General features: G+C 29.2%; 1 protein-coding gene across 2 annotated transcripts in view; it reads right to left on the bottom strand.

The window, feature by feature from the left end:
* LOC142331580 (uncharacterized) overlaps nucleotides 1-14,083 on the bottom strand; it is a 46,172-nt gene extending 32,089 nt beyond the window's left edge. Inside the window, exons 1-2 of one of the 2 annotated variants that reach the window (XM_075377584.1) lie at nucleotides 13,983-14,083; nucleotides 333-395 (exon numbers count right to left, since the gene is read on the bottom strand). In XM_075377584.1, coding sequence (XP_075233699.1) covers nucleotides 333-344 — 12 coding nt within the window. In that variant the 5' untranslated portion in view covers nucleotides 345-395; nucleotides 13,983-14,083. The remainder of the gene's footprint in view (nucleotides 1-332; nucleotides 396-13,982) is intronic. The other variant, XM_075377585.1, reaches the window with a different exon arrangement.
* Between the last annotated feature and the right edge of the window lie 376 nt (nucleotides 14,084-14,459).

Below are 14,459 nucleotides of genomic sequence, written 5' to 3'. Positions count from 1 at the left end.
CTTTCACTGATTTAAAAATAATATAATTTGCAAAGGTTACATCATATTTATATATTGTTTTCGTTTAATTACCACTTAAATAGCAAAACAAAATGTTATGCTTTAAACTGTGTAGTACTAAAAAATTATACCTATATGTAAGTTGTACAAAAAAAAACAAAAACAAATATTTCACATTATTATGTAAACGATCACGCGTGCATACATATGCCCCCCCCCCCCCACACACACATACATACATACATACATACACACACACACATGTATATACAAACGCATTAAAAATATATTTCATTTTTATGTTGTTTTACGTAAAGAAATAAAAAAATTACCTTCTCAAACATTATTTCTAAATATTACTGAAAATTCTTTTCTAATATCCTTTTAAAAATTACCTGAAAAAAAAAAATAGAATGTAATAATAGATTTTCATTTATAAATTAAGATGATTCTTAATTAATATACAGTGGTTTTTTTTTTAAAAAAAAAAAGAAGAAAACATTAATATTTTCTTTGTAATCTACATAACTTCAATGTCATGTAGAATACAAGATAAGTCACGAATTGTTTTGTAAATATGCAAAAAACGCACACTTTAAAAAAAACAATACTCTGCTAAAAAAATAACAAACTTTGTTTAAAAATTTCAAATAAAATAACTTCCTTACATATAGATATAACAAAAATAAAACAAAAAAAAAAAAATAATAATTAAAAAAATTAATTTGGTGAAAACGAGAGTAACAAGAAAATTAAATCTAGATTAATTAATGGTACGTAGTTTTTTTAATTGCAACCAATAGCGATATAAAATTTACATTTTAATGAAGTTCAGATTTTTAAAATTTTATTTGTAATCTTAACTTATTCAAAAATTTATTTTCATCATCGTAAAACATTTGCATATGGCTATTATATTATGTACTAAATAACATTAAAAGTGAGATAAATTACCCCAAATTCATTAATATTTCCGTAAATAAATAATCAGATTACCTTCAATAATATTAATATTTTGTTAAATTAATATATAACTGAAAATTACAAACTTCAAATTAATTTAATGCAACTAAATGTTTTAGAATAAAAGCTATTAAAAATTATATTAACATTAATCACGATTTTTTATTGTTACAGTGAATTTTTCTTTAAAATCTTAAGTAAATATATAAACGAATGAATAAATAATATAAATAGATTTCATTCGGAAAATACTTGTATCGTTTAAACATAACAGAAGTTCGGATTTTCCTTTATCTCTTTGATTTCTAAGGGTGAGCTCTAATTACCCGCTACGTAATTGAAAATATCGGTTCAGTTGACTCTTTTAAAATTAATGTTAGTAGCGTCGAAATTTTTTTTTTTTTTATTATTTTAACGACACAGCGACTTTACAATCTGTTCATAAAACAATAAGTAAATAAGTTGTATTTGAATTAATATTGAGTTATCATAAACCCAGCAGGAATAAATGAGCATCTGTACGGCCAGACCATAAAGTCACCTAATTGAAGCGGTAAAGCAAACCAAGAATATTGTTCCTCAGCAATCTTGAAAAATCACTTATCGTATTATCTAACAAATTGACTGCTAATAATTCGGATGCTGATCCAAACGATTTTCATACCATAGGCTGACCAGAAAGATTTCTTGCCGAACGGTTCGCAACTTAATGTCATCATTATACATATAACTTATGTACTAGAGCATGTTGAGCAATTTCCGCAGTGTTTTATTTTAGAACCGTTCAAGTATGCTAATACTGGAGCTGCATGATGTACCCTACAATTCAAGCCTGTAAGTCCAAACAAGCTTCAAAACGGATTTGTAAATCAATAATTTACTTTCTGCTAAAAGCTGAGATTTATGTCCTACCAACCAGTACATGTATTTAAACTTGAGAAACAACTGTTTCCTTTTAGAAATGATATGTTTCACGTAAATAAGTGTCGATCAAGATAAAAATCCAAATATTTACAGTCTTGAGATCTCGGAATCGGAACATTGAAGATAGAAACAGGCGAACAGTGTTTCTTATTAAGGAATAACGTGATGTACTTTGATTTTGTGTTGTTTATATTTATTTCCCAACTTGTATGCCACGATTCGAGGAGAGTGATATAATCTTGAATAAAACGAGATGCAGAAGTCGGATTTTCGTGGACAGGCTAGGATTGCAGTATCGTCAGCAAACGTTGCAACTGTAGTATCTGCCGTAATTGGCAAGTCGCCGTAAACAGAACATAAAATATGGGTACGAGAACGCTTCCTTGAGTACCCCTGGTTGTATAAGGAACAAATCCATCAAAACTTCTCCACATTTAACTTGAAAGCACTTATATTTTAGGTAAGATTTTAGTACCACATAGAAAATATGCGGTAAAACCTTTTTCAGTTTATAGAGGAACCCCACATGCCAAAGTTTGTCAAAAGCCTGACTGATATCGAGGAAAACTGCTTAATAGTATTGTTTCTTGTTTAGGGCATGATTCATAAAGTTTACAATCCTGTTTTCCTGCTCCACAGGAGCATGTTGCTCCCTAAGTAGCGTCGTAATAAAGAAAGAAACAGACATACTTATCAGATACTGTTATGAATGTTAGGGAGCCTTTAGAACCTTACCTTGGGAATTAGATACTTTCTCTTAATTAATTTACGATGGCATTACTAATAATTAATCTCTTAAATTATTAAAGACCTATAAGATTAATTATAACTATTAATATGTATATAAAATTGTAACGGGTGTTTATTATTTATTTAGGTTAAGAATTATAAATTGAAAGAAAAGCAAAGGGAGATAGTTTATAGAGTTATTTTTACACGGATTTGAATACTAGATCGTGGATACCGGTGTTCTTTGGTGGTTGGGTTTCAATTAACCACATATCTCAGGAAGGGTTGAACTGAGAATGTACAAGACTACACTACATTTACACTCATACATATCACCCTCATTCATCCTCTGAAGAATTATCTAAACGGTAGTTACCGATACCGGAGGCTAAACAGGAATAAAAAAAGATAGTTTATAGAAATGAGTAGATATAGTTGGTCTGTCCTGGTGAAAATGTTTTATTCAAACCAAACCTAAGTTAACCTAACAAAATTATATCAAAAATAACTAAACTAGTAGTATTTTACAGAAAAAATTCAGATCTTTGCAAGCAATATTTTCACATTAATGATTATTTAATCTATTAAATTCCAGAAATTCCCCAAAATATTTCATAAAAGTACATATTTTATAATATTTTGCAAGTAATATTTTCGCAACCTTTTGCAAGTAACATTATTAATGTTATCATATACATGATACATTATTTAATGTATCTAAAATTAGGAAAAAATAAAAATAAAATAAAATTATTAATCTCTAAAAAATCTATTCTTGTTTTATTACTTTTCTAGTTAATAGAGAATAAGCAACTATAGTATTATATATATTAATAAACAATATGCAGATGGATTGGATTTGAAATTTCCTTCGGTTTCAATTCTAATTTTCAAATCAACAACGCCCATTTTTATAGATTCATCTTGTAGAGAACAAACAATTACATATAATGAATAATTGTTTTTATATGCTAAAAATCTGTATGTTGACTCGATATCGTTTTAATGTGACTTTTGGAATTATATAAACATATGATACATCAACATTTGATTTCCTTCCAAATTTTCATATGGATATTGATCTAAATTTATCATTCATTACCTTAATATTTTTCACATTATAAGAATCAAATTTTGACGTCTAACAAAATTATCTTTAGTATTAGTTTGGAAACCTACACAATAACGTAATGCGGTTTGTCTGATTGTGATAAAGTTTTTACATTTCATTTTATAGAATTTGTTTGAGGAATTGATGGATATTCGTGAATTTCCCATTTTCTAAATTTCCTGAACATGAAATTCCATGTTGCGGAGCTCTAAGAGTTTTGATACCATTGCAGGGTTTGTGACGAAAGTTCTTCAGGAGAAGTATCGGAGGGCTCGGGGATGAGGACAGCCCTGTGCAAAATTCCTGTTCGCTCGTGCTTGCACGAGTGGGCAGTAGCGATGAGACACGGGGACTCTCGCACCCTCGAGCGAAGAAGACCGAGTCCCGCCGGGGATACCCCACTCGGGATGTCCCCGTTAGAGGCATTGGCATAAAGACCGAGTTCCGACTCCCGCAGTGGGGATCCAGGGATGGTATAGCCGGGCCTGGTGGATTCTACTCTGGGGGTTTGAGGCGGGCGCAATGTGAGATCCGACCGGCGGGCCAGTCGTGGAGGCCCGTTGGAGTATAGGACACTCCCCTGGACTGTGTTATACTTAACTGCAGGATCCGGCCAGGAGAATGTGAAAAAAAATTTCATAAGAAATTATTTATTTTGATCTCTCAATTTAACTAATTACAATTAAACTGTAGGGGAAGCTTTTAAATATGGTACGTTTCATTATTACCTATTTTGTTATTTTCACCATAAATTCAACCAGGATTTTTAGCTGATGAGATTAAAGAATTTGTCATTGAAGGTATATTTTCCATGATTGTTGTTACACCTACATTTCCAGTATTGGCTATTTCTTCTCCGTTTATAATACTAGATCTCATCAAATAAAAATGCATCCACAAAATTTACTAAATCTGATGTTGATTTTTTACCCTTTTTACCTGAAAGTTTTCCATTAACAAAACATTATCGCCCGGAATAGCATATATATCTGGTTGGTTTACAGCCATTCTAATTTCTATACCATTATCGAATTTATTTATAAATGGATAATGTTTGTCGTACTGTTTATACGTCAGTGTAACATCTTGACGTTTATATTTGTTAACGCTTGAATAATTCGTTATGTAATCTATATAAGAAAAATTAAATTTTTAATTTCAATACTTATTGCTTTAAAAACTTTAATTTTATTTAGCCGCGGTCAGAATTTGGCTTCGGGTTTTTATGATAAATATTTCATATAACGTAGATTTAAGCCATAAAAAAATAGTGATATTAAAAATTCACTTTACAGATTTTAATGTTCCATTTACAATTTCAAGACCCTATAACTTTTAACTTTTTAATGCTTTCTTCAGTCAATTTGAAACGCTTTATAATAAAAACATCATCTTCAACTGAATCTGAATGAGTAATAGATAACAGGCATATTATGTATATCTATAAAAAATAATTTATTTGTAATAGTTTATTTAGATAGTTTCAGTACTAACAACAAGCTGGCTTCTTCACTTGTTCACCACGTAAATGTAATAAATGATCATTTGATAGGTCAATTGTATCACTAAATTGTTAATTTCTTTCACATTTACCGATAAAAATATATTAATCAATGGATATTCTTCAATTATATCAGGCAGTTAATGGAAATGTAAACCAAATATGTTCTTGATCTCTATTTTGTGAAACTGCCTGTTTCTTCATTTTACACGTATTACATTTATAGGAGCAATATTTATTGTTTGATCTGATACATGAGTTATATTTGGTTTCAAAGGTATCGATCTGTAACCCATTAAATTTCCAATACTGCAATCTTTATCTGAAAAATCTATCCAAACTGTGCTTTTAATTTCATTCTGTAATGTATTGACGTTTGGTTTAACGGAAACTGTTTGTTTAATCTTTTTGAATTCAGCTTGTATTTATATTCACCGATATCTTCAATTTTGTAACTGTCTGTCGGTATAGTTACGTAATGATATTATGGTTAGTTAACGTGTAATTATTATTGTTTTTATCTTTTCTTACATATTCATCAAAATCAAAACATAATTTATTATTTCTATTTTCTTCTATATTTGGAATGCTGATTCCGGTTATTAAAAATTGTAAACTCATTTCCTAGTGTCCTTTTGGAAGACAATTGGCGGAAAAAATGTATTCTTAATCGCTGACCTATTACCATCAATTGATGAAAGAAGCGTAATTTCTTTTAATATTAAAAAAAAATAAACAATATTAATATTTTATTTATTTATAAATTCATAATCGGATATAATTGTCTACAAATTACGTCATCATCAGTTTGATATCTAGCGTAATTGTTTGTTACATTGCAATTGTCACCGAAATTATTCATCAATTTTATTGGTGGATGTATATTGCCGATATTCTCCCTTTTTTACCCTACGGAACCACCGTAAGGTATTAAATCAGAAGATGAATGAGGATGATATATATGTATGTAAATGAAGTGTAGTCTTGGTCAGTCTCAGGTCGACCGTTCCTAAAACGTGTGGTTAATTGAAACCCAACCACCAAAGAACACCGGTATCCACGATCTAGTATTCAAATCCGTACAAAAGTAACTGCGTTTATTAGAATTTGAAATCTCGACTTAGAACTCTCGACTTTGAAATCAGCTGATTTGCAATGACGAGTTCGCCACTAGACCGGATTTCGGATTTCATATTTCAACATAAATATCCATTTTGACCATCCATGACTCCATTTTGATTAGTTTCGGTGTGACGTCTGTACATATGTATCTCGCATAACTCAAAAACGATTAGCTGTAGAATGTTGAAATTTTTCGATTTAGAACTATTGTAACATTTAGTATTGAAATGTTGATTGCAATTGACTGAATTAAAAGTGTGCAAAAAAGCTCAGCATCTAGAAAAAATTGGATTTTGACTTTTTCGTAACTTCAATAATAAGCCCTCATTGAGAGCTTTTCAACGATATATCATAAGTGATACTTATTTTCATTGCTTCCAGAGTTATAGCCAAATAAATATTAATTAATGAAATATTTGGATGTTAGGAGAAAGCACATCAATTCGAATCAGACTTCATTTCCTTTTGTTTTTTTTTTTTTTTTAATTTAATTATATTGATTTATTAATAATTATTAACCTCTCATTATAAAAAAAACTTTTATGATGAATAATAATTCAATAAAAACAAAAAAAAAATATCAGGAGTTATTAATGAAATAAAATTTTATATACTTTCATTTTAAAAAAATGTGTATGTAAAATTTAATAGGCGTATAAGGAAGTCATGTGATGTGTTCACATCTGATTTTTACTTTCTTGTACGAAGTAAAAGAAGTACTGTGAACGCGAAAAATTTCGATCTTCAAATTTCATCTCTTTTTTTAAATTTTTTTTTAATTCCTTGTGCAATGTAAAGTAAGTATTGTGATCAAAAAACATTTCGGTTTTCATATTTCTACGTAAATATCCATTTTGACCATCCCTGAATCCATTTTGATTAGTTTCGGCGTGACGTCTGTACGTACGTACGTATTTATCTCACATAACTCAAAAACTATTAGCTGTAGATTGTTGCAATTTTTGGGTTTAACATTGTTGCAACATCTAGTTGTGCACTTCCTTTTTTGATTGCAATCGAAATTAAAACTAAAATTTTAATTAATGAAATATTTGGATCTTAAAGGAAAGGATCGGTTCGACTCAAACTGCATCTCCTTCTGATTTAAAAAAAAAAAATTTATTTATTTTTTTTAACTTTTCTTATTTTAATTTAAATATATTGATTTAATAATTATTAACCCGTCATTGTAAAAACATTTTACAATAAATAATAATTTAATGATAATAAAAAAAAAAGAAAAAAAATATTAGTGAAATAAAATGTTATGTACTTTTTTACTTTGTAAATGTGTAATTTAATAGTCATTGCGTATGTGTATATGTAATAAATTTTGGTGAAACAACTGATTATGTAATATTAATTGAAAATTATAATTTAGAATCGTATTATATTTGGATTTTCTTAGCAAATTCTTAAAAAAATTATATATTTATTTTAAAAAAATAATAATTTTATTTAATTATTTGACAGAAAAATAAAATACATTTTTGAATTGTATTCAATTTAAAGTAATTGTTGAAAATTGTTGTTTGCTTGTGCTTAATATGCACAAGATTTCTGTGTGCCGTATAAATAAAAGTTAAAAATAATTAAACTATTCCGTTTAGTGAACTCCTGTGTAGTAGTTACAAATATTAATTTTGATCTTAAGGTGTAGAATAATCATTTTTATTATTGGACTATTTGGTAAACAATTTATTTAAAAAGTAGTCTAGGGAATTTTCCTCTAACCTAATTTTTCAAATAAGATTGTTGAATTAATAATTATATAAATATTTGTTGTTAATAAAAACTAATATTTTAACAATTGTGTAACTGTCCACTTTTATTAAAGAATTGGAGGATCGTATCTCACTTTCTAATGAAACAAATTTAAATGAAGTAAAAATGTGTATAAGTAATTTCATAGATATACAAGAAAGTAGGATGTGGCGTCCACACCACATTTTTATATTTATTTTCCTGCCAGAAATAAGGAAACTTAAAATCCTCCGTAAGTGTTGTTTTATAAATTTTTCTATGAAAAGATTGATTATCTAATGTTCTAATTAAGCTTTTTTTTATTAAGGATTATTTCTTAAGTGCAAAAACAAGAAAAACTCATTTGGCAACTTGCATGTCTCTTAGTAAACTAGAGAAAACAAATAATAAATAAAAGAAAAATTTCAGCAAAAGAAAAACATCCACAGACTATCGCAATGCATTTGGGATATTCCCCATAATGGCTATAAAAACTAGATTTACCTGTTGAGTATTAAAAAAAATATTAAAAAGTTACTTCGGGGAAAAATAATTTCATTTCTACCTCATTTTTAGATATCCAGCAAACTTCCTGGAAACCTGGCCTTCTATGCAAGTTAAAAACAATGATACCGCAGTCCTTTTATTTAATACTGTGTAGTTACTTGGACGGACAGTTCTCCCAGATTAAATATAAAGAGGAGTTATCTGAATTTCTTGAAACTTCCTCGGGTGTTCCTCAGGGCTCAGTGTTAGGTCCTATCTTCTACTTCATCTTCACTGCGGACTTTCCATTCGCGGACAATACCGTTACAACATCGTTTGCCGACGGCATGGTAATCGTAACTGTCGATGATTATCCAACTCAAACCTCGACTAAGTTGGCTAAATTTTCTTTCCAAGCGGTTGAAAAAATGGAAAATAAGGTCCATCGGCTCACACTGCTTCGCGATGACTGCTCAGGAATCATTTAGTTGGAGTTTACATTCCGCGAGCAGAAAGTGTACAGTATTTAGGTGTTCAACTATATCGTCGTCTAGCATGGAAGGTTCACGTTAAGGAAAAAATAAACAGCTAGATGTCAGTTTTAGGAAGCTATACTGATTATTAGGCAGGAAATCCCAACTATCCCCATCTTACAAGCTACTTTCGTACAAAGTGTTTCTAAAACCGGTTTGTACATACGGAATCCAACTCTGGAGTGCAGCAAGTACTAGCAATACAGAGAGATATTATTCAGCGTTTTCATAATAAATTTACGAGATACATTACATAGCCGCTGCGTTTCATACGAACAACGATATTCACGATTACTTAGGGTTACCGTTTGTTCGAGAAGAACAAAATACGATTTAATGAACCGCGTAAACATCTAGCTTAATTTCTCAGATAACGTCGAAAATGTAAAGCAATTAAAGCGGGTGCATGTATTGGATCTAGGAAACTAATAATGATACACAGGAAGAGGTCTCTCTTCTTAAGATGTACTTCTTCAAAATATTTATATTTAAGATCATTTATGTTTCTAATTTTATTTGTTCATATGTTACTATTTTTTATTTTTTTTTTTTTTACATAGTGGACATTATTCTGATTTCTAGTTCATTACTGGCTGAATTTTATCAATGTTTATGCTATCTTTATTTACTGCTGATGTCTAGAATGTATTTAATGAAAGTGTTTCAAGGGAAACTCATTTATAACTTGATTACTGTGATGAAATTTACCTACGGTTTCTAATCTACGTAAAGGATTTTAAATATAATTTGAGATACAATAAAAAAATTAATTTCATAGGTTTCATTTTATAATTTATTTATCTATAATTATTATTTTTTTATTTTTATTTAGAGTGATTCTATTTTATAACTATTAAAAATACATGAGCGTTGAAAAGCAGTATTGCGGCTATTAACGATTGTTTAGTTTTTTATTCATACGAGGTGTGTGAGAAAAGTAATGAGACTGACTTTTTACTTACCAAAGTTTTTATTGTTTTCAAACAACAATATTATCCCCTTCAAAGTAGTTCCCTTGGGCAGCTATACACCGGCGGAGTCGTTGTTCCCACTCCTGGTAGCAGCGCTGGAAGGCTTCAACTGGTAGGGCTTTTAACTGGTCGGTCACAGTCTTTTGAATGTTCTTCAGGATTCCAAAATGACGTTCTATTAAGACATTCTTCAATTTTGTGAAAAAAGTTACAAGGACTCAAATCAAATAAATAGAGGGATCGAGGAACCGTAGGAATGCGTATTGAGGTCAAAAATTCCCTGATGGAAATGGGCGTGTGACACGGGGCATTGTCATTATGAAGCATCCACTTGTCCGCAATGTCTGGTCTCACGCGAATCGCTCTTTTCCTGAGCCTTTCAAGGTAACCTTTGTAAAATACTTGGTTGACAGTTTGTCCTGGAGGAACAAATTCTTTATGCACGCTACCTCTACTGTCAAAAAAGCAAATCAGCATGGTTTTGATCTTTGATTTGCCCATTCGACATTTTTTCTCTTCGCTTTGCCGCTTTGTTTCAGGATCGTACTCAAATATCCAGGATTCATCACCTGTGATCACACGATTGAAGAATTCTTGGTCGTTGTCAATCCTCTCAAGAAGATCAACGCACACGTTTCTTCGATTGCACTTCTGTTCCGTTGTGAGGTCTTTCGGCACCAATTTCGCACAAATCTTTCGCATGTCCAAATCGTCTGTCAAAATTTGATGTAAGGTGAAAGTGTTTAAATTTAATTGTTCACTCATCATCCTTATTGTTAAACGACGGTCTGATCTCACAAGAACCCTCATACGCTCAACATTTTCGTCAGATTTTGAAGTTGAAGGTCTTCCTGAGCGAGGTTGATCTTCAACGTGTTCTCAGCCTTCCAAAAATGATTTGTGCCAGCGGAAAACTTGTGCTCTTGATGAGCAATGTTCCCCATAGGCCGTTTCAACTTTTTAAACGTCACACTCGCGGATTCCCCAAGTTTAACACAAAACTTGATTCCACAACGTTGCTCTAAATTCCGATGCTCCATTTACAACAAAAACACAGCTTCACTGATGGTGCTGTCAAAAATAATGTGTTGGCTTAACGGAGTTGAAACTCGTACTGAGCATGTGGAAGGGATAAACAAACCGGTCTAGCCCAGACCGGTAGACACAGCGTTGCCAGATCTCTGGCAGTGTTACCAATCTCATTACTTTTATCACAAACCTTGTACGAGCTCTAGGAAATATCCATCTACGAATCTGATGTCAGGAAAAACTTTGGAAATCTAAGGATTATATTTGTCATAGATTTGCAATGCAATAAGACTTGGTATGCGTACTATTTGTTCGTTATTATTTTATAGTTTCATTCTTTAATTATTAGCGAATATATAATTTTTAATTAATTGAATTATTGCATTGTATAAATAACTTTATTTTACATGTTTTTGGATGTTTAAATTATTGAGTGTTAACTACATATTATAAGCTCAAACTATTCCTGCATAAATAAAATCTATGCAAATATTCACCACACTCATCATCGAGATATATTACGTGTTTACCAATATTAATTATTTAGATAACTAAATTACAGATTCACTGATTCATAAATTTGTGTATAGAATAAATTAGAATAATATTCGATATCACAAAATACATGTAACGTTAAACAGGCAAATCGATTGTTTGTTAAATTCAATAACAGTAACTCCGCATAATTAATATAACAAATCATTTTTATTGTTAAAAAAGACTCTATTATAGGTACTACTCATGCAGCCGTGTTGCGGCTTTATCGATGAATTTTAAAGTAAACAACTCGCTTCATAATCGGATTAAAAAATCGTGGGTGTTATTCTCCAATTAATTTTGTGTAGTTTTCTGATTACATCACAATTATCTTCAAAAAAATTAAAAGATAACTAAACAAAAATATCCATTTCTGACTAATTTTTAAGCGAAGTTGATTCTTTTATCCGTAAATGTAATGTATCTTATTAATCGATGAATAAGTTATTTTTTCACGTAGTCTTTGCTAAATTTGGTTGTATTTTTTTAAACAATCCTTTTTTAAATTATTTACAATTTTTAAAATAATAATTTGGAAAATCACTTATAAATAGTTAAAGACATAAAATTTTATTTATTTCCAAAATTCACTTTCAAAAAATTTGTTAAATTCCTTTTTTATGTCGATGTAAAATAAAAATAAAAAAAAAAATACAGAAGAAAGTCATTTTTAATTGTTATTGTAAGTAATTTTTATTGTTTGTAGTAACCGGCCAAAAAATAATATAGAAATAAATATTGTGCAACGATATTTAGGAAAATATATTTATTTGACTGATGTGAAAAAGTTTTTAATATCTTTCTATTTAACAAGGACTTTAATTGGAGTTATGTTAAATATGAGGATTATTTTATTTCTTAGAGTATCTTTTTTTTTAAAGACGAATTATTAACATAAAAAATATCTAAATTGTAAACGGTCTTTAAAGCGTAAAAATTGAGAAAGATTTAAAAATGTTCTCTAAATCTTTCTCTACCATGATTCTGTCAACTAAATCATGACCCTATGAATAAAATAAAAAGTAACTTAAAAAACTTTAAAAAAAAATTTGTGTAACCCAAAATTCTGTACAAAATTTGGTGTAAAATCAGACACAGATATTGCCCCGTATTGTGTAACTCAATCTGACGAAATTTGTAAATTGTTGACGGTTATATATCATGCCATTTTATTTTGGATTGTCGGATCTGAAGTACTTTTTCATGGGAAATAAGTTCAGTTTTTATGTTATAATCCATTCAATGCATGTAGATGGAATAATTTTCAATCGAAATATTTCTAACAATAAGACAATAAATAGATAAACCTTTCCGAATAAAAATACTCGCTATAATATTATTATATTTATTAACAATATAATAACTATTTAATTTGAGAAAAAATTGGTTTTTTAAAACAAAGTCTGATTTAATAAATTTTAAAATAGTTTTTTTTAAAGTTACATGTACGTTATATTTTTACTGAAAACAATAACGCCCAATACAATTTAAAATTCTAGGGTTGTTTTAAATTAACTATAAAGAAAAGTTTATTAATTAAAACTAGACTATAGGACTGATTTTTATTCCCTTGTGCAAAAATTTCTTCTTTCTTTAGTAAAAATTAAGTACGATTTACTGCTTCCCATCTTTATTTTAATCTCTAAATGCTAAACTTATGTTAATTTAATATAAAAAAAATGATGTACTTCAAACAATTTCTTTCTTTGTTATGAAAGAGCGCACATTTACAGCTAAGATCATCAGCTCGTTGGAAATTAGTAGCGCATGAAAAGATTCTGTGCCTGACCGGGATTTGAACTCAGGACTTCCGCACGAAATATCGAGAAGCTATCTACTCAACTGCGAAGGTCGGCTGAGTACTCATTTATTTTCATTAGTTATTTATTTCAATTTTCTCATTACGATTATTATTATTTTGCAATAGATAAATCTAGTAAAAAAAAAAAAAAAAACAGAATTAACAGAGCCGAGAAAAAAATTCATCAAACGTAAACCATTACTGTGCTAAAACATTAACTCGCTTAATATTCGGCTTTATAAGGAGAATAAATGCCCAAAATTTAACATAAGTAGTTCGTACGTAAGTCCCTATTTGAAAAGTAACGATCTCGGTTGCAATAAAAAATTTCTTTTAAACTAAATAAAAATTTAAAAGTAAATGTAACAAAGTTTCAAATCAGACAAAATATACAGTTTCAGTATTTCAAATCTTGTAATACTTTTCATAAACATGACATTACATAAATAAATCTTTTTAAATCCATATTTTTTATGAATCTGTTTTTAAAACGTAGTTTAAAAAAATAGAAATAAAAAAATAATTAACTTACGAATTTAATAACGTATAATATCAAATACAGAGAATAAAACGCTGCGTTCTAGGACGTGTAACAAACAAATATGGCATTGAAATAAGGTTGCCGATTGAGAATATTTATTTAAACAGGTGTGTTTTAACTTATGAATAATAAATTCTAAACGATGTAGAACTGTATGAAGAGATGATAATTTTGTATAACTTCTAAACACGAACTTTAGCCTAACATAATTACAATTATAAATTGTAATAATAGTTTTAATTTTTTTCTATAGAATTATTTTTCTTATAAGATCTACACGTTACAGAAATTAACGTAATTAAAAATTAAAATTTGTATGCCTTTTTTTGATAATTAAAAAAATTTTTAATTATAAAGGCAGAACTTCAAAATTAATATTTCATTAAGAATAGGTGTAATAATATGATTGTAGAATTTTAACCCCCTTTTTTATTTTTTTTTTAATCTGGATAAAAACGCTTATTAACT

Source organism: Lycorma delicatula, chromosome 10 (genome assembly GCF_047948215.1).
Source record: "Lycorma delicatula isolate Av1 chromosome 10, ASM4794821v1, whole genome shotgun sequence".
In the NCBI taxonomy this organism is placed as follows: domain Eukaryota; kingdom Metazoa; phylum Arthropoda; class Insecta; order Hemiptera; family Fulgoridae; genus Lycorma; species Lycorma delicatula.
Note: the sequence above shows the minus strand (reverse complement) of the source record. Positions and strands in the feature narration are given on the sequence as shown.